Raw genomic sequence first — 21542 nt, 5'->3', positions numbered from 1 at the left:
TTGTTTTCAGACATCCCAACTGAAATCAGGATACCTTTACAAAACAGACAACTACAGCACAATGAAATAATACTGTGCACTTTGTCATTGTATGAATAATGGTAACAGTAGCACCCTGCGTTCCTCTGTGGTTTGCTCACTCTAACCTTCAAAGAGAAGGAGAGCAGCATAGAGGAAAAATGGCGGCCTAAGATGAGCGAAACGATAGATTTCTCTGTAACTCTCCTTTTAAGTTGCAATGTGGGTAGATCATTAAATAATACGAAACCCAGAGGGAGATGAACTCTGGAGTCACCTACTTTGAATTCACTTAGAACATGTTCATAATGGCCACAGATCAGCTGTGAGGACGTCCCTCTGAGGCTGCTGACATGGACCCAATTTTCTCATGCGTGCATCCACTTGGGTGGGAGGTACAGCTGGTGTGGGTTCAGGTGGTTGTGTTCAGGGACAGTCGGCTGTGTTTGGGGACCTTGCAGTAGAATTAAATTAGGTGCTATGCATGTCTGTGCAGTGATGCAGCAACGCTATTTCATATTGAGTTATCATCTGGATTTTGGCAAAGCTAGAGGCCCCCAAAACATTTCATCACTTTTTTTTTTCTTCCTTTTTTTGAGTACATTAATCATTTAATTTTCAGAAAATGTGCCAGTTTTTATTTCTCAGTAGAAATCTTCTTAAAAAAAGATAGTGTTTAACAGCCTTATCTTTGCACACAGCATAGAGCAGGTGGCTCATCTTCAATCAAATATGAAGGCGTGGATGTGAAGAAAATACTGTACATTTAAGTCTATCTACTAGTCCTCTGCTGACTCCCACAGTTTGTACATAAAAAATGGTTGAGCGCCCCAAATCGCTTCATCTCTTGACCAGAAAAAGGTGCCGCTTGCCTCTAGGTCTAGTATAAAGTAACTATATGGTGGAAACCAATTGAATCAATGAGGCATGACACTGTCCTGTCAATCACATCTAGGCAGTTACCCTCGGGATTGAACAGAGGAGAAGTGAAGTCTGTCATCCCGTATTTCGAGGTGAATGTCCAAAGATTTGTTCTATTTCCTCCAAAATGTACCTGCAGCGACTTCAAGGTCTGTAACATCCATTTGCCCACAGAAGGAAGTGTCCAGCCTTACTGGGGGGACTGACAAAACTGCAATATCAACATTGGATATTTTTCATCAAGCGCTCTTATGTTGCTGCCTACAGAATATTTATTATTAAGATTATTGGCAAATATTCCTGGGCTGTGAAAAATGCAAACCATTGGTAAAACAGGGCGAAAGACCCCAAAGGAGTTATTACACGAGTCAGCGGCTTCGTCATATCAGGAAGCAAAAAACAGAGCGCGCTTTAAAAAGCACGCTGCTGCAAAGCACGCTGCTGCAAAGCTCATGCATGAAACCACCCCAACTTCTACTTAATGTTTGCATTGCAAACGAACTGTTACAACTGGCAGACATTTCTGTCACGGTATGTCTGATTAGCGGAGAGCGCAACGCGGCTTCACTCGGTGCGTCAGTTCTAACATGGGGAGCTGCTGAATGGAAGACTGGCCAGGCTGCGTGTACAGTAGATATAATGCATATGTAGGAGGCAGAGCAACGGTCAGCTTCAATGTTATTTCCACTGTGTGCTCTGTACTCAAAGCAGGGAATATTGAAGGTTCGGTACTCTTGGGGTATCATAACCAAGATGAGTACAAAATACATAATAGCAGTTCAATTTTGTGAGCAAACAAAAATGATTTAATTGGTATAGAAATATAAAAAACAATGTATAAAGACAAACTGAACTGTTCTGATAGAAGCACAAGAGCAAAACCTCAGGCGGCCTGTTACAACGTGAAACAAAGAGCAAAGATAATAAATATCTTTAATGTTCAGATGGGGGCGGCATGGCGGCACTGCAGGTAGAGCGCGTGCCTCACAGCAAGAAGTTCGCCGGTTTGATCCCCGGGTTGGGCGGGGCCTTTCTGTGTGAAGTTTGCATGTTCTTCCAGTGCATGCGTGGGTTCTCTCCGGCTTCCTCCCACACACCAAAAACATGCTCATTAGGTTAATTGGTGAATTGTCCTTAGGTGTGAGTGTGAGCGTGAATGGTTGTCTGTCTTGTATGTTGCCCTGCGATCGACTGGCGATTGGTCCAGGGTGTACCCTGCCCCTCACCATTTGACAGCTGGGATAGGCTCCAGCCCCCCCGCAACCCCCGAAAGGGACAGTCGGTATAGAAGATGAATGAATGAGTGAATGTTCAGATGACAAGTTGGACCTAGAATGCTTTTCGCTCTCTGACATTTTTAGCTCTCTGCTGCAGGAGCCTGGGCTCGGACCATCACTGAGATTCAGCTCTTCCAAATCACGTTCTTTGATGTACTTATACTACGCCAGATTGTATGAGATTTGTTTTAAATGTCATGAAAGACTTTTTGGGAAATATTTAGGGAGATTAACTGTAATTCACCCACAAAGAACTCTGTAACTTGCAAAAGGTTTAACAGTTAATACTTTAATTTGGCTACAATGTTAACATAATGTTCAGCATGAAAAGGTGAGATTTCTCTTTCTCTTGCAATAGTTGCAAAACCACGCGGCCCACATCCAACACGGCTTTCTGAAGCTGCCAATGTCCTTGGTCTTTGGTAAAAAAGAATAATTGAGAGTTCTCTCTACACACATACTTATCAAAGATCTTGTCGAGCTCATGGGTAGGACTTGAGCCCTGTCTGTCTGTTCCTACTACAGCTCCTCCTGCGGCTGGTCTCGTCTGCCAACTTGTCATCCCGAGAAGACAAAGACATGCCTTTGTTCAGTCCTCTTTAATTTGAAGGGAAAAGAAAAGGGATGGGGGAAATTTGGAGAGAATCCAATGAAATAGTGCAGGCGATGCAGGTTGATGTTTGTCAAGATAGAGGGCATTTTTAATAAAAAGGCCCTCTTGTGCTGGAGCGTAATTCATCAAAAAAAAAGCTCCACTTCTCTGTCTAGCCCGGGCAGGAAAATACAAGTAAGGCGAGAATCCTGCGATAATGTCCCGTAGGACGTTATTACTAAGATGAACGGTGCTGCAACATCAACAACAACAACGTAAAACAAAAACCTGAACAAAAAAATACCAATGCAACGTGTGACACTTGTAACTATCAAAGCAGTAATTTATTCCGCATGTATGCAGACTAAACAATCACAAACAATTATGTATGGTGCATGCGAACCATTGTACTGCTGCTGATCTCATAGCAGATGTCTCATACTGACGAGTCTTTAAAGCTGTGATATTTAATGGGACTTTGTTTGATTTGTAAAAGGCTTCCGTGATACAGTTGTTACAACAAAAAGTAACATCCTGAATGTGAAAATGAGTTCGGCCAGAGGCAAAGCCAGACAGGCGTCATATGCACAGCTAGGTATGCATGAACCGGTTCCTCCTCGAAGTGAAAAATAAGGACCATTGTTCTCTCGACAGCTGTTTGTCACGCAGTCACACTGCAATACGAGCTTTGCAGATGAACTTACTCACAGTGGTTACAGCAGTGTGGTAGAAAGGAGAGGGCAGGAGGTGATGGCTCAGAGGGGTTGTGCTACTCAATTAGGATAGCAGTGGGGGCCTTGTCTATACACAAAGCATGGGGAAAGACTGGAAACATCTAAATAAAATGGAAGGAGTCTCTGTCTGTCCCTCCATTTCCTCCACAGCCGTTCATCCATTCGACTGCGCGCTTGGCGGGTGTACTGCTGAGGACCCGAGGAAGTGTGTGTCGAGTGCAAGCTCTTGAGATCCACAGGACATATTTATTAGCAGTGTGTTAGTGCTGCCAGGAGAACACACTGTGCATATAGAGTGGACCCCTATTAACTGCTACGCCACCAAACAGCATGCAGCGCAGTCTCCATCACTCGACAGTACATTCGAGAACAGCTGAAGAAAGAGAAGCTGGACAGACCAGAGACGTTATATTGCGGCAAAGTCTTGTAAGTTTGCCATTTTGTCTTGCTGAACTCAAACGTTTCGAGTAACAGCTATGTAACCTTCAGAGTGAACGCTTTCCCAGAGGCAGCCGGGTTCCAACTCCCTGTTAGCAATGACAGCAGCCAGCTGATTTTCAAACAGACGCCATTAAGCTGAAGGCTTTTTTTGCTTGAAATGCCCATCACTCATTGCATCCTGAGCACGAGCACTCAGCAAGTTTAACATTTTTTTCTGCTAAACTCAAACATTTCAGGCATCGGCGATGTAACTTTTGGAATGAACACTTTGAATGAAGCGCATTTTGAGCGTGAAGTTGTTTGATGAGCGGTTCTCAAGAATGCTGCAAGCAGCAACACGGAGGCCAAGCGATCGGCCCGTTCCAAAGGGCGCCTTTTGAACAGGCACTGCACTAGTAATTTGTAAAGAGAAGACCCAATAGTAATTAATGAAATTCAGAAAACATGAAACAGTAATCAACAACTGCTGTTTCAAGGAGGTGGGCTTCTGCTGTAACAGCCACAGGCAGGTGAGGTAAGATGTAGATGAGAGCAGAGAGGGAAAAAAGTAAAAAGGACAGAAGACGGGAGGCGAAGAGAAGGGGGCAATGGAGGGGTGCATGCCAACCTCCTGCCAGCTCCAATTACCAGTGTGAGTGGAGCGTGGCAGCTAGGGCGATGGGTCTAATCAGAGCCCTGCTGAAAGAGACCCGTCCCTGTCCTCGTGTCCCACTGGGAGGCTGCTGGAGCTCAATCCCACACTAACGTCAGCCAGCGTTTTTCCCTCAGCCCAAACACACTAATCTCAATGGGGGAAAACACTCCAGACACCCCAGTTCCTTCATAACAGGGGAGCCCTGACACAGTGGCACAACATACAACAGCTCTGCATAAAAAAATCCCTGCCTCATTTCCATTTCAGAGCGCCCGAGTATCTCCTTCCTCCTTATACTGGAGTGCAAAACGCAGTGAATGACATGTGCTGCTATGAATGTTTTAAGTTGGAGTTACACCAGAAAAGGGTCCCTTCAGAGAGAACATGCAGTCATGAAACATATGTTTAGGAATATTCATGAGAAAACATTGCCACTACGTACATGAACAGGAGTTGTGTGTATGCTTGCAAGCTGCCCACAGCATCTTGCTTCATTCTGTATCAATAGTTAATCTAATTCAGCATCAGCGCGTGCCTTAAAAAATTAAGGCGACAGAGTAGGCCTTTCTTAAATTCTTCAGCGTATACATCTGCGCCGATCTCACTTCGAGCGAGGAATAAAAGGCCTTATGATCTCCACGCATGCCTGTTGCCAAGTGATGGATGACAACAATTAAAGGTGATGTCTCCTTTGATAGAGCCAACCAAAGGACCACAGTGACAGCAACACAGCCACTCGCCTCATGAAATATTACTGTTCTAAAATCCACCCTTTCAAGCATACATCAGTGCACCGTCTTTCTACTGTAGGTAAAAAAAAAGGTTTGTGTACTTCTAGAGAATATGTAGGTCACTTTGGTGTTTATTTGCCTGTGTGTAAGTATGTGTAGCAATAAGCTCTTAGCTGGTGCCTGGAAGTTTGAGAGAGCTGTTTTAGTAAAGGTGTTACGTAAATTAGAGTCTCAGTGTTTCCTATGTCTAACCGATAAACCCTTTTAATTATTCACCTTTGTGCTTGTCCAAACTTCGAGGGAGACTAAATATAGTGCAATGAGTGTTGTCTACATCTCAACTGGTCTCGAGTCAATCTGGCACTGAAAAGCAGACAGGCCGTCTGCGAAAACAAAGCACGTGCCCTGAGGCTGTTTCTAGCCAACAACATGGTCGAGACAGGCATTTGCATTTGCCTTAGACACGGAAGTGTGTGAGAGGTGTCAGCTGCAGCAGGAGGTGCAAACAGAAAGCCAAAGCTAACATGAGTTCAACTGCAAGAGCTCTATGAATAGTTGGATGGCTGATGGTGTGTAAAACATTCAGCAAGTTCACTTGGAAAATGTTTAACTGCAGAGGATTTATGAGGAGCGGCAAAGAGGTACAGCGGTTGGCAAGGCTGGTTCTGGGATCAAACCTGCCAGCTGGCTGGGGGCCTTTGTGTGTACAGTTTGCATGTTCTCTCCGTGACTGTGTGGGCTCCCCCCAGGTGCTCCTATTTTCTCCCAAAGAAATGCAGGTGTTAGGTTAATTGGTGACTCTAAGTTGCCAGTAGGCGTGAGTGTGAGTCTGTCTCTGTCTGTGCAACTGTCCAGGGTCAGCCGGGATCAGCTCCAGCCTCCTGCGACCCTGAAGGATAAGCAGGTATGGCTAACGGGTGGGTGCATTTATGAGGAAGACAAAGGTGATGATCACACTACAATCTGTTGGACACTGGTATCCGGGATAACTGCATTTCCAGTTACGGTAAAAATGCATCATTTCAACTGTTGCTTATTAACATTTCCTGTGGTTCAGTCATCATGTGTCTGATGGGTATGGCAGCACTTACAGATATTTTTCTAAAATGCTGTGACACTGAAGAAGCAACTAATAGGCCCCAGAAAAAGGCAGACGATCCAGCTGGTATTCATGTAAGTGCTTTGGCGCTTTTGACATGCAAAACATTGGAGGGCAAGGAGTTTTCTCACATGTTCTGCCATGAGGGGCATGTGAGCAGGACCCTCCTGCTCCTCAGAGAAATACTAGTTGGCAGAGCTCCCCTTGCAGAGGTCTCCTCAGCGGGGATGACACGGCACACCCCAACATCAAAGACCCGGCAAGGAGGCCATTGATGTAATACTGTTGTAATGACATGAAAATGGTGAAAATCTCCATGGAAATGGGGGCAAATGTACATTGTGCAATGAAATGTGCAGTGAAACACGGCTGAACATCTTGTCAAGCTGGTTCTCTCTGCCACGCTATCTCTTAGACCAGGTGTTGTAGCAGTTGCTATAGAGATAGTAGCACATCAAACAAACACATGAACTGCAGGCACAGACACACCTGCACACAACGGACCGCTGCAAGGAAAGTCAGAACAAAACGACTGCTAATGTCGCTGCTAATACGAGCTACGTTCGTGCGTGTGGTCGAATCAGAGTGCTGTTATTCTGCTGTTTATCCAAGTGTACGTGGAGTAAAAAGACTGTAATGCATGCCATGACCTTTGAAATAATACACTTTTTTGTCTGGCTGAGCAGAACATTTGGCTTTGCTTCCTTGCCTACAGGCAGATAATCAATAACAGTCATCCAATTCCCCCCCAACTCCTTCCTTCCCTTCCTCCCCCCCCCCCTCTTTTTATCAGCTCCCTCTTTCCACTTTCCTATTCATCTCTACCCTTTTTCTCCTATCTGATATCATACTTCCACTGTCGTCAGTATGATCTACGGCCCTGCCAGATGCCCCGCGCCTGTTATTTATGCTGCAGCGCACCAGTTAGTACATAACCGTGGCCTCCGACCATTACTGCAACCCAAGGGTGGTCTTCTGAATTCACATGGTTGTGCTGACTGAGTCACCTTGTGGGACAAGCACTGCTGCACAGAATCACATCCTCCATTAACTATGCTATATGAGTAGCACAGCTGTAGGCTTTCATTTTGAGATTACAACTCTACTTCTTGCCTTGTGGTCCTACCAACAGGAGTTTGATTGAAGACCCTTGAGATTATAGTATTACAGAGTACACGGTTTGTGGTTTACTACTCATTTTAATACAACTGCCTCTGAGATGGAAAAGCCTGAGGGCTCATGGTAAATTTCTGTGGTAATACGATGTGGCTAATAAGACAGGCAATTCCTCCAGGTGTGTCGGGAAAAAAGAACAAGGACAGGACCAAAAATCAGGAAGCGTGACGGTTAATGAAATCGGCCTACAAAAGGAAGCAAAGCGGCGGTTTGCAAATAAATGAATTAATTGATCCTCTCCACAACTCAAATTAATCATGGGCAGAGCTTTATTGTGACATGTTTAGTGTAATTACGGCAGATAGGGATGGCTTTTATGAGTTCTGAGAAAGGCAGTGGATGTAGTGGAATGTGGCAGGTTCTGTTAATTAAATCCTCAATGACTGGGCTCCTGTGACCGCATTTACTTATTCTCTCAGTCAGAGATAATGAATAATAGACAGAGCCTGTGAGTCAATGTCGACAGGCTCAACTTTGTAGTGGTTTGACGAAGTGTTGGGTGTTCAAAAATATCACATTTTGGCATAACCTATTAACTGCTCACCTCAAAGGAGCAAATACAATAAATTCATCAATGCTGGAATTAGCGTGCAGCTATGAGTGTTTTTAGGTGTGTTTAGATCTCTGTATCATTACTCTTAAGGTAGCTGGTACAATCCTGTGGTGAGGTTCTAACCTCACTGCTATTTCATCACAAAAGGACACGGGCCCGCTTTCTCCGACAGTAACAGTCAATAATGGGGTGAGGTTTCGTACGTTACAAATAATAAAAGAACAAGTGCTCCCGACTACTCGGTGTGGACATGTCCTGAAACTGTGAGTGGTAAGCTGAAAAGACCTGAACACATGCTTGCTCAGTCAACCTTCCCTTGCAAAACGGGTTGAAAATATTGATGCAGAAGTAATGCATGCAAAAGCAACAGTGCCTTTGACAGCTGTAAATAGACTGATCAACTACAACCTTGAAAAACACAGCTTAGCAGCTTAGAGAAAATGGGACTATGCCTCTTAAACATGAGAAAAATGTCAAGCTTAAGGCCAAGCTATAAGGCTGATAGTGAGTCAAGCCGTTCTCCCCTGCCTTCTATGGCCCAGTGGGTAAGCCAAGAGGGCTTGGTGTGTAAATGTGTGAGGAAAGGGGGTCAGGGTGAAAGGACTCCCATTAGCCAGCTCATTGAGTGTAGGTATTAGAACTCCCCTGACATGCAGCAGGCCCATCCATCCATAGCCAGTCAGGGCCTTGGGAGCCGTTGACTCACTGGCCTGCAGAGCTGTAAGCTGGACCTCGCTCTTTACCTGCAGGGGTACGGGCCCAGGGCAACACTGTTCCGCTGCACTGTGTATTGCTTTTACTTTATTATTCTTCTACTGAAACAAAAACATCTGCACAGTATGATTCTGTAAATACAACATAACAAAAATGGATCTGGAATCACATGTTGAGATAGTGGCTGTCGTGTGCTACCTTGGTCATTTTTGAGGTGATGCGCTGTACTAAATAAATGAGGGTGGGCAAAACTTTAGAAACGCTATCAAGGATAAATGCGCTTCAGCGTAACAACTGTGGCCTAAAAATGACCACATGGGTCAATCAATTTGCAGAGCTCTCATATTAGGCTGTTAATTATCTTCCATCGTACAGGGATTTCTATTTTTCTGGTGTGCTGTCTGGAGTGTTAGCTACTCATTGGTTACGCATGATTCAGAGACGGAGAGAGACGGGTGCAGGCAGCTTTCACTGTTATACACATCAAGGCATTTGGATTAAATCATCTATACAAACCAACAGTACAACAACAAAGCTAGCTCAAAGTCATAAGTAGTGCCTCTGCAGCAACGTCTGGTTTAATACGTTTTGGTTGTCTGAAAAAAGTCAGATTGATTTCTGGACCTTTTCTAAAATAAGGTCTGCTTTTATCAGCCGTCCAGAAAATCTCATTAGTCATTTCAGCCCGCTTCTGATTTACAATTTATGCTAAAGTGTTATGGTTTTCCTGTGCCATGGACAGAAGATTACATGTAAGAGACCTCTTTATTAGCAACTGTTGATTATAAAAATGCTGAGTGGCACCCAGGTCGGGGGACAGGTTGAACCTTGGCTGAGCATAAAAGACTTTTAACTGAAGTAGGAAGAACAGCATGAAGCAATGAACAAATTGATTTGCTGCAAAATTACACTGTAGCTATCTGCAGGGCTCAGACTGGTGAGGTGTAAGTAAACGTTTGACTTGCGCTTGACCCTTCAAATATCAATTTGATTCAGGTGCACATTTGTGAGTGACAGTTTCCATCACTCTGTGTGTTCATATTCAGTGAGACAGCTTATATTTCTGGAAAAAATACTGGATCTTCACATTGAGATGTCTGGCTCTCTCCCTCCATGCTGGCCTCTTGTCTAGTTTAGAAACAAGGCACTATACCGAATAATCAGGAGCAAGTGCATGCAAATGTTGGGGCTAACAAAAATGAATCAATCCTTGGCAAAAAGGCAAAAAAGATTACCTGTTACCTCACTAACGCTCTAACGGCCGAAGCACTCTGTCACTCTGAATGCATGCATGGTGAAACACTATCGATAGTCACATTAGTCATGCTCTCACAAACAAGCCTTCAGTAAAATCTGTAATTGAATAATGAAAGCCTGTTGCATCTGTTTGTGGAAGATATTTAATAGCAGATGTCAATTCATGGATATCCCTGTCTCTTCCTGACACTGTGCAGATATTAACGGATGTGCATGTCTTGTCACATCTCCAATATCTTCAGAAGCCTAGGGACAACATCCAGACAAGGAGTTCAATATGTCCTGACGTACAACAGTGGCCATAAATTCAAGTCTAAACCAGTGACAGGCTTCGGCTCCGCTCTCAATAAATGTATGACAGAAGCCAGAAGCAGCGATATTTTAGTGTGCGTGCGATGTAGCATGGAGTGTGGATGTATTAACACCTACATGCATGCATGCAATACTATGCAATCCAGTATAAGAGCTCTGCAATAAAGACCACTGCGAAGCGAATGTTAAAGAAGAGATGATGATTCAACTTTGTATTTTGTACTGTGTTGTATTGGATGACATATTGTGAGATATACCCCCCCCCCCCATCCCCCACTGTGATCTTCAAATGAATATTTATTGCAGGACTGTTACTGTACAAGCGTCACTATTATTGTGTTGATCTTGTGTCGGTGGCAGTACACAAGAGACAGCAAAGGTAACTTAAACTGGGCATAATTAGTTTATGTTTAGCGAGCGGAAAAGACTGCTGCGAAAGACTGAGGTTGAAATCAGCGTGATCAAATGATACTGAGGGGAATTTCATCTGCATTCATTTAACCATTTTCTTTTCCCCGCTTCTTGTGCTCAGAGTTTGAACAAATGTGTTCTTTGGGAGAAAGTGGAAAGCTCTGACGTGCTAAAGCACTGCTTGAAAACCACTGGCCCACTTAAAATAGGATAAATATGTCCCAGCATTAGCCTTTCCTTAACACCTTTCAGGATGTTGAATTTCTCCCAAAGTGGTTGAAGTTATGGGATAAATTTGAGAAATGTAAATCCGCTCTTGAGTCATTAGGACATGCTGCAGATGCGTTTTGAGGTATTTTAATACCAAATTACATGCTTTCAACAATTTAGAAAGTTGCGGGAAGGAGCCAAAGCTGTAATGATTAACTTAAAGAACCGCTCTCATTCACCACCTGTGCTAAGACATTCTGAATTATTCTCATACAATTAAAGGTGTGACTGTCTTTGTTCACCTATATTCTATCAACCACTGTTTTTTTTCCCATTGACCTCTCTCTCTCTCTCTCTCTCTCTCTCTCTCTCTCTCTCTCTCTCTCTCTCTCCCTCCCTCCCTCAACCCCTCCCTCCCCCTCCCCTGAGGCCATAGACATCATCAGCACTGACGGCACAGAGATATCAGACATCACAGTCTTCGCAGATAGAGCTTGCCAAACGCACAGAGCAATTGATGGACAAGTACAGATGATAAAATACAGCCTCAGAGTGAGAATGACTCAATCCAGATGTCGACATACAACATGGAAATTTTAGTCAGGTGCTCAATGAATCTCTTGAGACAGCTCAATTAACCAGGGTCATTTTTTGGAAATCTGCTGCCCAGTTGATTTTAATTTTTTATGATAATTTATTGATCACACACAGAAAGACTGGAGCAGAAGGTCAGATATACAACGAGCTGGCAGGGATTCTTGGGGATTTAGTCTCCTGCCAAGGACAGGCAAGCAAGGTGGTGGCTGGGCTGGGCTACCACCCCTGAAATCTCGACTGTTCATCTGCACTGCCATGAATAGCAGTGCTTGACTGGTTGAAGAGGGAAGAATATCTAGTGTTTTCTTAATTTTAATATCATCTGTTGGGCTGATTTTCAATGTGGAAAGCTAGTCTATGATTGAGCTCAACATAATTCCCAGTGTGATACTTGCTCCAACCCTGAGCAAAGCTAAAAAGCTAACTGTCCCCCTAACCAATGCCCAAGTCCTTGAAGGTAAGGATGTGAGGATGCAGATTGGGTGGCCAGGAGGGTGATTCCACCCCGCCATATTGTGTGAGTCCTTGGGAGAAGCATGCATAGACAGATGCAGTTTGTATCTGTCAGGCTGGATATGATCTACGACGCTGGGCCTCCAGCCAGCAGATGGTGGGAGAAATTAAATCTGTGACACAGACCGTCACAATGGAGCTCAGAAATACAGTAGGGAGGTGGAGTAAGTACACCTGTAGATTGGTGTGTGTGTGTGTGTGTGTGTGTGCGTATGTGTGTGTGGATGCATGTCCCTGAACGGCTTTGTGTGCATGCAAGTTTGTGCTTCTGTCTTCCTCCAGCATGTTGTGACAAATAACAGCCCTGCCTAAAAAACAGAAGCCGAACGTGTTGTTCTTAAAGTGAACCCAAACTTTCACGGCTTGCATCGTTTTCATGGGAAACCTACAGTACGTGATGTTTAAGCGTGACCCGACCACTCACTTCCCTCAACAGCATGAAGGAACGGCTATTAAAACGGCAACGTGAACGTTACAGAAACCCACCAGCATTCAAAAACAGAATCACAGAGAGTGAGGAAGTAATGTGGGGGAATAGCAGTTACACAACAGGCCTTATTTTGGTCATTGTGGATGATTTGAATAGTGCGAAGGAAAGGCGAGGATTAAGTTGTCGGAGGAGCAGGGCTCGGTATTAAATCATTCCGATAGAGCCTCTGTATGTATTTATCTTGCCTGGGAAGAGGCGCAATGCGATTTCTATGCCGTTTATCCAGTCAGGTTTGTTGTCCGCACTTGCCTGGCTCCTGAGATATTTATTACTGGCATTGTGTCGCAGTCACTTTTTGCCTCTGCACCAGGGACTATAATGCATGCCCAGCAAATAAAGGCCTTTTCTAACCGGTGAGGCCATAATTTGTTTGCTGCCACCAAACACAGGGCCAATAAATACAGTCAACACAGTAAAAGCTGGGACACTGTATTGAATTCCATTTTGAAATTTCTCAAACTGTGTGCAGAAACTGATGAGTTTTTAACACTGCTGTATAATTGTGGCCTCTGTTCTTATCACGAAATTTGAGAGGCAGAAAATGGACTCAGAGGGCAGAACTCTATTAATATTACAAGTAGCTGCATCACTCCAAAGTTTGATGTTGGACATGTTTTCACCGAGCAAGGGGCTATTTTTACTCCACTGCAGAAGCTTTGAGTCTTTGCATATTTCTCACTTGACCTTTCCAAATATTCCATTTTTTTCTCGACGCTACATGTTCAGAAACGAGTTGCCAGGGAACTTCAAACAAGGTGTGCAGCTGGTCTGAAGGAGAACCTTTCTAATTCGCGCTCTGACAGCAGAGGATTCCGGTAATGATGGGGCTTTTGATCTGGTACCATTAGATAACATTCCTCCTTCTAGAGACAGGTCCGCTGTCTCCCAAAGGACAAGAGAATGTTCTCCATCACAGCAGAAAAGTCACAGAATATGCCTGAGTTTGCGCTTAAGGGATCGTCTTGAGTCACAGTGAGCTCTGCAGACGTCAGTTTGACATTTCTATGTGTCGTTTATTGACCATTACAGTGGTTCAGGGGGTTTGTTAGGATATTTGATTAACACAAATGGGGTGGAATCTAGGAAAACCCGTCGGATGTCGCGCTGGCACTTTTCCAGGAAAACGTGAAAATAGATCGAAAGTCAAAATATTGGTGAAACTGGGTTTTCATTAAATAATTATTTTACAACAACTTCTATAGAGTTTGAGGTAGCTGCTTGTGTTCTGATTTAGAATTCTTGTCTTTAAACCTGTTTTTCTCAAAATTCTGCTCCAAAAAATCCTATTAATCAGCTGACTTTGAGTGATCATAACACTTGATACAAAAAAACTTAAAAACTTTCGACATGTGACAAATCACAAATGACAACAACCTCTTTGGCTGCAGATTTCTAGTTCTCAACTTGTTTTGGAAATGCAGAAGTAATGCAGAACAAACAGTCTTGCGGGCGTTTTCATTCCCACACCAGGAAAAGAGATAAATCAACAGTGTTTTTTCTTTGACCTCCAATTAGATGTTTGTTTTAAATCTCCTTATTAAGTAGCTTGCTGATTCATTTTCACGCAGACATTATACATTATCATTTCTAAGGTACAAGTCTCAGTTGCTGTAGGCCTTTCCCAGGACTTGCCGCAGTTCCCTGGTTGCTGATAGAGGCCAATTAAAACCATGTACCTTCAAGGATTTTGCTCAAGGCGATTTCATCAGAATTCGGCACTGGTCTTGGAGAAAATCTGTCAGCCTCCAATTGTGAAAACAGTCACTTTATCCAATGCACACCAGAGCCTCATCCGTTTTATCATCACCATCAGTGTCAGGGCACGGTTTTGACACCACCTTCGTCATTTCTTGATCTGAGTCATTGCATTTTACATTTTACATGCTCATCAAATGTTAACGGCGAGGAAAATATGAAATATTGCCTTGACATGGAGAAGTGGCAGCGCACTGCATTTAAGACGGATGCTGTGAGCTGAGATGTCTTTTCTGGCCAGCAGTAGTTTATTTCATACATCACCAAGACAAGCACCATTTACCTGAACATTTACTGAGGCAGTTCAATTCAAGAGGGGCGCTCAAGGTCAAAACATCGGCATCGTTACCCAAGTAATGAGTCATTGTTCCCCCCGGTCATCTCTCTATACTAGCCTGCAACATCATACCCCCGCCACACTGTCCATTATATTTAACGCAGAGATACGGGGATGGAACAGATGGAGTAGATAGAAGCAGAAAAAAGTTATAGAGACAAGAGGGCAGAAAGAGAAATGAAAGAGGGGGGAAGAGAAGAGAGAGGGGAATGAAAGACTGACAGCAACAATATTTCTCAATCACACCACCCCCTCTGGTTGCAGCATCATCTGCATCATTATTTATCCATACAGGTCAGACCTGCAGACAGCAGACTGACTCTCTGTCGCTCTCTCTCTGTCTCTCTTTCCCTCTCTCTCTGTCTCTCTCTCTCTCTCTCTCTCTCTCTCTCTCTCACACACTCACACACACACACACACACACACACACACACACACACACACACACACACACACACACACACACACACACACACACACAGTCTACTTTTCTATGTAGACCATTATTCAAAAACTCACAGTGTAAAAAAGGTGATTATAGCCAAGGGTCCTCAGATTTTGACTTATGACAGTATGACAACAATAAAGAAATACAGTTCTGCTCTTATGGTACTACCGCTGTATGTGTGTGTGTCTCTCGTTCATCATACACACTCATAATGAGAGATGGCTGAGCTGACTTTCGGCCCATTTGTAAGTCTCAGTGGTGTGACCTCTCGGGGCGGGGGCGTGAGAACCGCCACGAACAAAGAGCTGGGCTGTTACAGCGTGACAGAATTACAGAGCGACTCAAGACTCATGACTGCAAAAGTGCTAAAGCCCGACTCGGCTTTGGTGTGAAAACATGCCTTTGCTACTTGCCACAGGTGAGCGGCAGGGTAAACTGTTCAGTCATAAATCTGATCATCTGCTGAGGTTTAGAAAAAGACCACTGGTTAACACCAGACAACATCCACTGTGGAGAGAACACCAAGAACAGCTCAGTCTGACACATTCATTTCTATACAACCTTAGCTTTCTATACAATGCTGTGTAACATTTGTCCGCCTTTGACCTTGCCACATTAACTGCCAGTGAAGTCAATGTGTGAAAAGAATTGGATAAATGACCATTTTGACACGCGTTTCTATGCGTTCAATCCCTTTAGGCGATTTCTTGAAGCATAAAAAGTTGGTGGCACTGGCACAAAATCTACTTTGATCCATTGAAATCATAAGTAAGTGATCCACTTGCACTCCTGAACCTTGGCATGTTCCTCCATACACTACATCCTTCCTTTGTGCACACTGAAAGTGTGTGTAAACTGCACCGATATGACTGCCATAATCCATATTTTGCAGGATTGGCAGAAGAAAATAAGGAGCCAGTATATGAAATAATCATAATTAATGCTCGACCTTCCTTTGCTCTGCTAAAAGCTATAATCCAGATCGACTTAGTGGTATAATGACTTCACCATTCTCCCTGCCTCTCTGGATGGGGGTGCTCAATGTAATATGACAACTTCGTGCGGATGCATAGTCACATGTACTTTAAGCCGTGTGGGCAGAGTGAGGCTTTTCTTTGGGAATGCAGAAACAGGAAGTTTTTGTTTACGTCATTTTCTCACACTTATTTTTTCAATTAGGGCCGACTGAGACGTGACATGTCTTCAGGCATTGCTCAGCTTAGTGTTTCTTTGCACGTTCACATCTGGGGAGCTACCCGGGACAGCTGCAGTCCTCTAATGCTGGTCACTGGTTTTTGTGCTTTGCTCAAGGGCACCACGGTGAATCAAGCTTGCAGAAGCTCAGCGGGTTTCTCCGTCTCTTTCTGCAGATTTTATCATGTGATTAGAAAAGGCAACGTTGAGATGTGACACTTCTCAAACCTTCAGGCTACCGCCAGCCCATTAAGAAGGGGGATCATTAGTCTCCGTTTGTTTGGTGCTGCCCCAGTGTTTTCCTGTGTAGTGCTGCTGATATGAACTTGATGTATTGCTAGGCTACAAACAATAGTCTAAAAATAGAGCCGAGCTGACGACGTTGCTCTGTGAGGGTGTGTGTGTGTTCGTGTCAGTTAACATGCATGAATGTGAGTACGTATGAACAGGCTCTAAGTTGTCTGGCACATCCTCGGGGTTCTGGACAAGCAGAAGCAGTTTATTTTGATGAAATATGATGTGTGGGCCTTCTCTCTACCAGCCTCTGTGATTGCATTAACACTTTGGAGTTTTCCTCTGATAAAAAAAAATGAAATGCTGACGAACTGACTGAAAGGTTGTTTCATTCCTCTGACTTCAATTTGATGTGTGCTGATAAATTAAATCAATGAGTCACCTGGACTGCATCAAATGTAATGTAAGCTATACGTTTCCAAATATGTGTATGTATGAAGGTGTTTTCGTACAGTAACAGGCAGACAGGCTCAATATCACAGCAGCAAGCCTTTACAGTATATCGGCCTGTAAGGTTATCATTGCCAGTTTAGGCTGGTATTGTTAACTTCCAGCAGATACATAACAACTCGGCAGCATCCCATTAAGGTCCTACTTTGAAAATAAATATCTGTCTCTCTTCACCTCGCTAAACGTTTAACAAAGACTTCAACTTCGCCAGTCACTCGTTTGCTTTGGCTGTCTGCCACATCACTCTGGACAGGTAGCGTCTAACTGGCTTGCTTGAGCTTGTAGGCTGAGAGCAGCTGTCCACAGTTTTTTTTTTTTTATGAACCGACATTGTTTTGGTTTGTCAGAGCAAAACAAAGAGCTTAACGCGGCTTACCTCCGCGTAGAGCTGCAGACTCAGGTGTTGATCTTTCGTGGAATCATCAACACCACCAACGCTTTCATATCAGTGTCACTCCATTTAATCTTATCATGAAGCATTTCACCGAACGCAGCCTTAAAAATGTGCGTATTATGAGAAATAAATAGTAAGGATTGCAGGAATTTAACTTTCATTTCACTGTGCCTGAAAAGACTTTATAATAACTGCTCGTTCACATGTGGGCCAAGCTAAACCTGGAGACGGTGGTGGTAACACTGCCATCTCATGCTGAAAATGCATGCAGTGAATGCGTACTCGTAAAGCCCCATGGATAAAAGAGTTCATCGTGTTGCATGTGTCTGCACGGCACTTGACTCTGGGGTTAGCAGCCACAACAACGAGCACAGGATCAGAGAGAGGACGGATTCATGCGAAGCACGTCTGCTGGTGAGAACAGTTGCTCACTGTTGAGTAAGACCGCTGTCCGTCTTTCTCGTGCACTCGCTGAGGGAATCCAAACTCGGACTCCTATTTTGCCCCCCCCCCCCAGCACTAAGGCTGTTATTAATCCTCATCTCATTCCCGTGTGCTTCATGTCACATTAGTGCTGTTTGTGGGTGCAGGCAGAATTCCTCACGATACAGTGCAAAGGAGGGGTAGAAAGAAAACCTTTCATTGCACTGGAGAAAAGTCCCTTCGGGAAGATTACACAAGCACAGCCGATGATATCATCAAATCAGCGTGCACGGAGAGAAAAGGAAGGGTGGGTGTAAGGAAGATGGGATCCGCACGGGGGGGTGGAAAAGCTGTATTTGAATGAGAGGGGATCTGCTTTAATGGCTACGGATGGTCTTAATTCTACCGCTGGCGAGCTCTGGAGCTTTTTTCTTGAAAGTTTCTAATGAAATCAACTCCTGTGGTGACGAGCGCACACACGACAAAATTACAGTCAACTAAGAAAGAAATCCACGCTCAGGGTTCAGTGATATGGAAGGCTGAGCAGGCAGAGGCACACAAGCCCTGTCTGCATAAATCACATACATTAATTCTATGGGCGAGGAGGGGAAAGGAGGTCCGTGGAGGTCAAACCAGCCTGCGGGCATGGAGGGAAGCCCTAAATGTGGAAAAATTGTTTATATGTCCATGTGGAGAGATTTTCTTAAAGTTCTCCGGACAAGCAGGGAATTACTGACTTGTAAATGTTTATTTAAGTCATAGTTTTTAGCACTATCGGGCAACTGATGAGGCAATTCATAATTCTTTTAATTGATTATGGGATTGATTTGTTGCGTTGAACTCACTGAGTGTGGGAGATAAAATAATTGGAAGATTATAGTCAATAAAAGGAGAATGTTTATTCCAATATAACTGGATTCCAGGTCACAGATTTGCTGAATTGCTGAACTGTACGCTATCTTATTTAAAAACGCATTCCTTGCATTTTTTTTTACATTAAAACAGATCTACTCCTCCATGACACTGCCAACACCAGAAATCCACAGAGTTTGCAAATGTTTATGTATGAATTATTAAGTCAAACACCCGTATTTGCTTTTGGATGTATGGGAATAAAAGCTTGAAAAACCAGCAGGGGCAGGAAAAGGAGGAGGGGTTGAAGAAAAGAGTGAGAGGGAAAAGCAAGGTGGAGAAAGAAAGGAGAGTGAAAAAGAAGAAGACTTATCTTACCTTCGAGCACTGTAAGCTTGGCACTGGTGTTGATCTCGCCAGCGCTGTTGGTGGCTGTGCACTCGTAAATGGCTTCGTCTCTGTGTGTGCGCAGTGGCTGGATCCGCAGCACGGAGCCCGAGCCATCATCAAACTCAATCACCTGGGAGAGCCGGAGCCAAGCAAAAGGCCACGAACGTTATTTGAGGGGCCTCTTTTTCTTTTCCAGGCACTTTATTGCAACATATGAATAACAATCGTTTAGACTTGCAGATTGCGGTTTTCTTGGATTTTGTGTTCCTGATCTGAGGGAATAAAAAATGTGTCAGTTTTGCTGCTTTACCAGTTTCTCAAAATCCTATTTCCGTGGGCTGCTGCAAAATGAGAAGTAAAATACAAGTCTGTTGTTCTCACGGAAAATGACTAATGAAAAACCCCTTTTCTCTTAAAGGCAAGTGAGAATCGACCGTGAGGTTCAGAGTGAATGATATTATCAAATCATATCCAAAAACACAGCAATGCACGGCAGAATCACAAAGAGCTTCGTATCAAGTAACCAACCAGGAGTATAACCCAGCAGCACGCCCAGCCACCACAGCTACATCATGTTACAGAAGAAAGGCTGGTCAGACACAGTGTGAGCTTCCACCTAAGGTACTTTCTACTGTTCAAAAGAGGAAGGGGAACTACATCAAGTAACACATCAAGGGGATGTACGGCCAGAGACGGTGGAGCTGAGGAACAGAAGGGGAAGGACGCGGGTGTGAAAAGACTGAAAGAGATGAAGAGGACTATATAAATCAAGATGGAAGGAGATTAAAGAGGAGGGAGGCCTGTCTGGTCTCGCTTGGAAAAGAGAAGAGTTGGTGTGATGCTCAATGACAGGGCAATTGATTGTGTGTGCTGTGCGAGTGTGTGCTTAGTGTGAACGCTGAGTGTGGATGTGTCTCAGTTAATGAGAGAGGGTTGCAGGGGCAGTCTGAAGCCCACGCCTGTAATGTCTTGTCATGTGCGTTGTGCTTGTGCCTGCTTGTATTTATGTGTGTACCCGTGTGTGCGTATGCGAGCGTTTCAGAGATGTGAGAGTCACGCATGAGTGCTCACCTCAAAGCGCTGGGAGCTGACTTTCTTGCCTTTCTTCATCCAGGTGATTCTGGGTTTGGGCTCCCCGGTGGCCTGGCACACAAACGACGCGACTCCCCCCGAGATGCCTGTCTGGTCCTCTGGGGATTTTACGAAACTTGGCAAGCCTGAGAGAGCCGGAGTGAAGGGGGCAGAGGGAGATGGGAAGCGGTAAAAAGAGGGAGGGGAAGAAGGCAGGGGCAGGGAAAAGAGGGAGAGAGGCAAGGGAGAGCAGAGGGGAGGGGGAGATGTTAGAGGCCGTCACATCAGCATGTAAAACTTGGTTATCTGTGGGTCTCACTTTCTCCAAACAAAGGCAACAATGAGAAAACCCACACTGGCATTGTTGCTGCACACACCTGCAGCTCAGTCACGGGAGAAACATCCAGTCTTTGTGAGCCTGCCTGTCAATGCATCATGTTGAATTTCTCACCTCCGCTTTGACATGCCATTTGAAAGAAGGCAAAGTCTGCTGCTGGCAGACAATAAAGTTCCATCGATTGAACACGAGGGATTGCGTGAAACCCGACAGATAAAACGAGATAAACAGATAAACTCCTGCTCTTCCACAAATGATGCAAAAATCGCAGACAAAGAAGTGAGACGCTGCTAAATTAGACACTCTGGGAGTTAAGCGGGTTATTTAGCATTCAACAGCCATTTTTGGCCCGTGGGGCATTAAAACCGGTTGGTGCGTCCTGAAATTCAAACAAAGCTGCTACTATGTCGTGATCCTGTAACCTCTCTGTGACTTCTTAAATGATGCCTGTTTACAACAACACAGTGGACTACCATGGGGAACACCTAGAAACGAGGTTCCCCTGTTTGCCTTCAGGGTTTTTTTTTTTTAACCGAGCACCACACCCAACATCATTATACATGGGACAATGGAGTGTGTGTTTCAGTGACGGATCGTCTAAGTTGACAAGATGGTACAATGAGCACACCTTAGCTTCACGCTATAGCCGCTTTGTGCTGCATTTACAGTCTCAGACGTGCATAATACCAGTCTGGCTTCAACAATGTAGCACAGCGTCCTTATTACCGGCTCCATCAGCTCATGTTTCATCTCCAGAGTCATTAGAGAGGGAGGTGGGGGACACCTAAACCGCAATGGTGGCGGGGAGACCGCTCCGTGGAGACATGCACAAAGGGGGAAATCATTATGCTGTGTACACAGAGGAGTCGACAGCCTTCCCTCGTTGAGCACACGCTGGGGAAAGTCCAGCATTGGCT

The 21542-nt window shown here is 44.4% G+C and overlaps 1 protein-coding gene across 12 annotated transcripts in view; it reads right to left on the bottom strand.

Annotated features, from left to right (window-relative positions):
• The window catches only part of LOC139338632 (receptor-type tyrosine-protein phosphatase F), a 162684-nt gene that overhangs the window by 74018 nt on the left and 67124 nt on the right, over nt 1-21542 (bottom strand). For all 12 annotated transcript variants that reach the window (XM_070973819.1, XM_070973823.1, XM_070973822.1 and 9 more), the window contains exons 3-4: nt 20289-20434; nt 19206-19347 (exon numbers count right to left, since the gene is read on the bottom strand). In XM_070973819.1, coding sequence (XP_070829920.1) covers nt 19206-19347; nt 20289-20434 — 288 coding nt within the window. The remainder of the gene's footprint in view (nt 1-19205; nt 19348-20288; nt 20435-21542) is intronic.

The sequence above is a fragment of the Chaetodon trifascialis genome, chromosome 11 (assembly GCF_039877785.1).
Source record: "Chaetodon trifascialis isolate fChaTrf1 chromosome 11, fChaTrf1.hap1, whole genome shotgun sequence".
Classification (NCBI taxonomy): Eukaryota; Metazoa; Chordata; class Actinopteri; order Chaetodontiformes; family Chaetodontidae; genus Chaetodon; species Chaetodon trifascialis.
The sequence above is the reverse complement of the archived record's forward strand: the minus strand, read 5'-3'. Positions and strand labels throughout refer to the sequence as shown.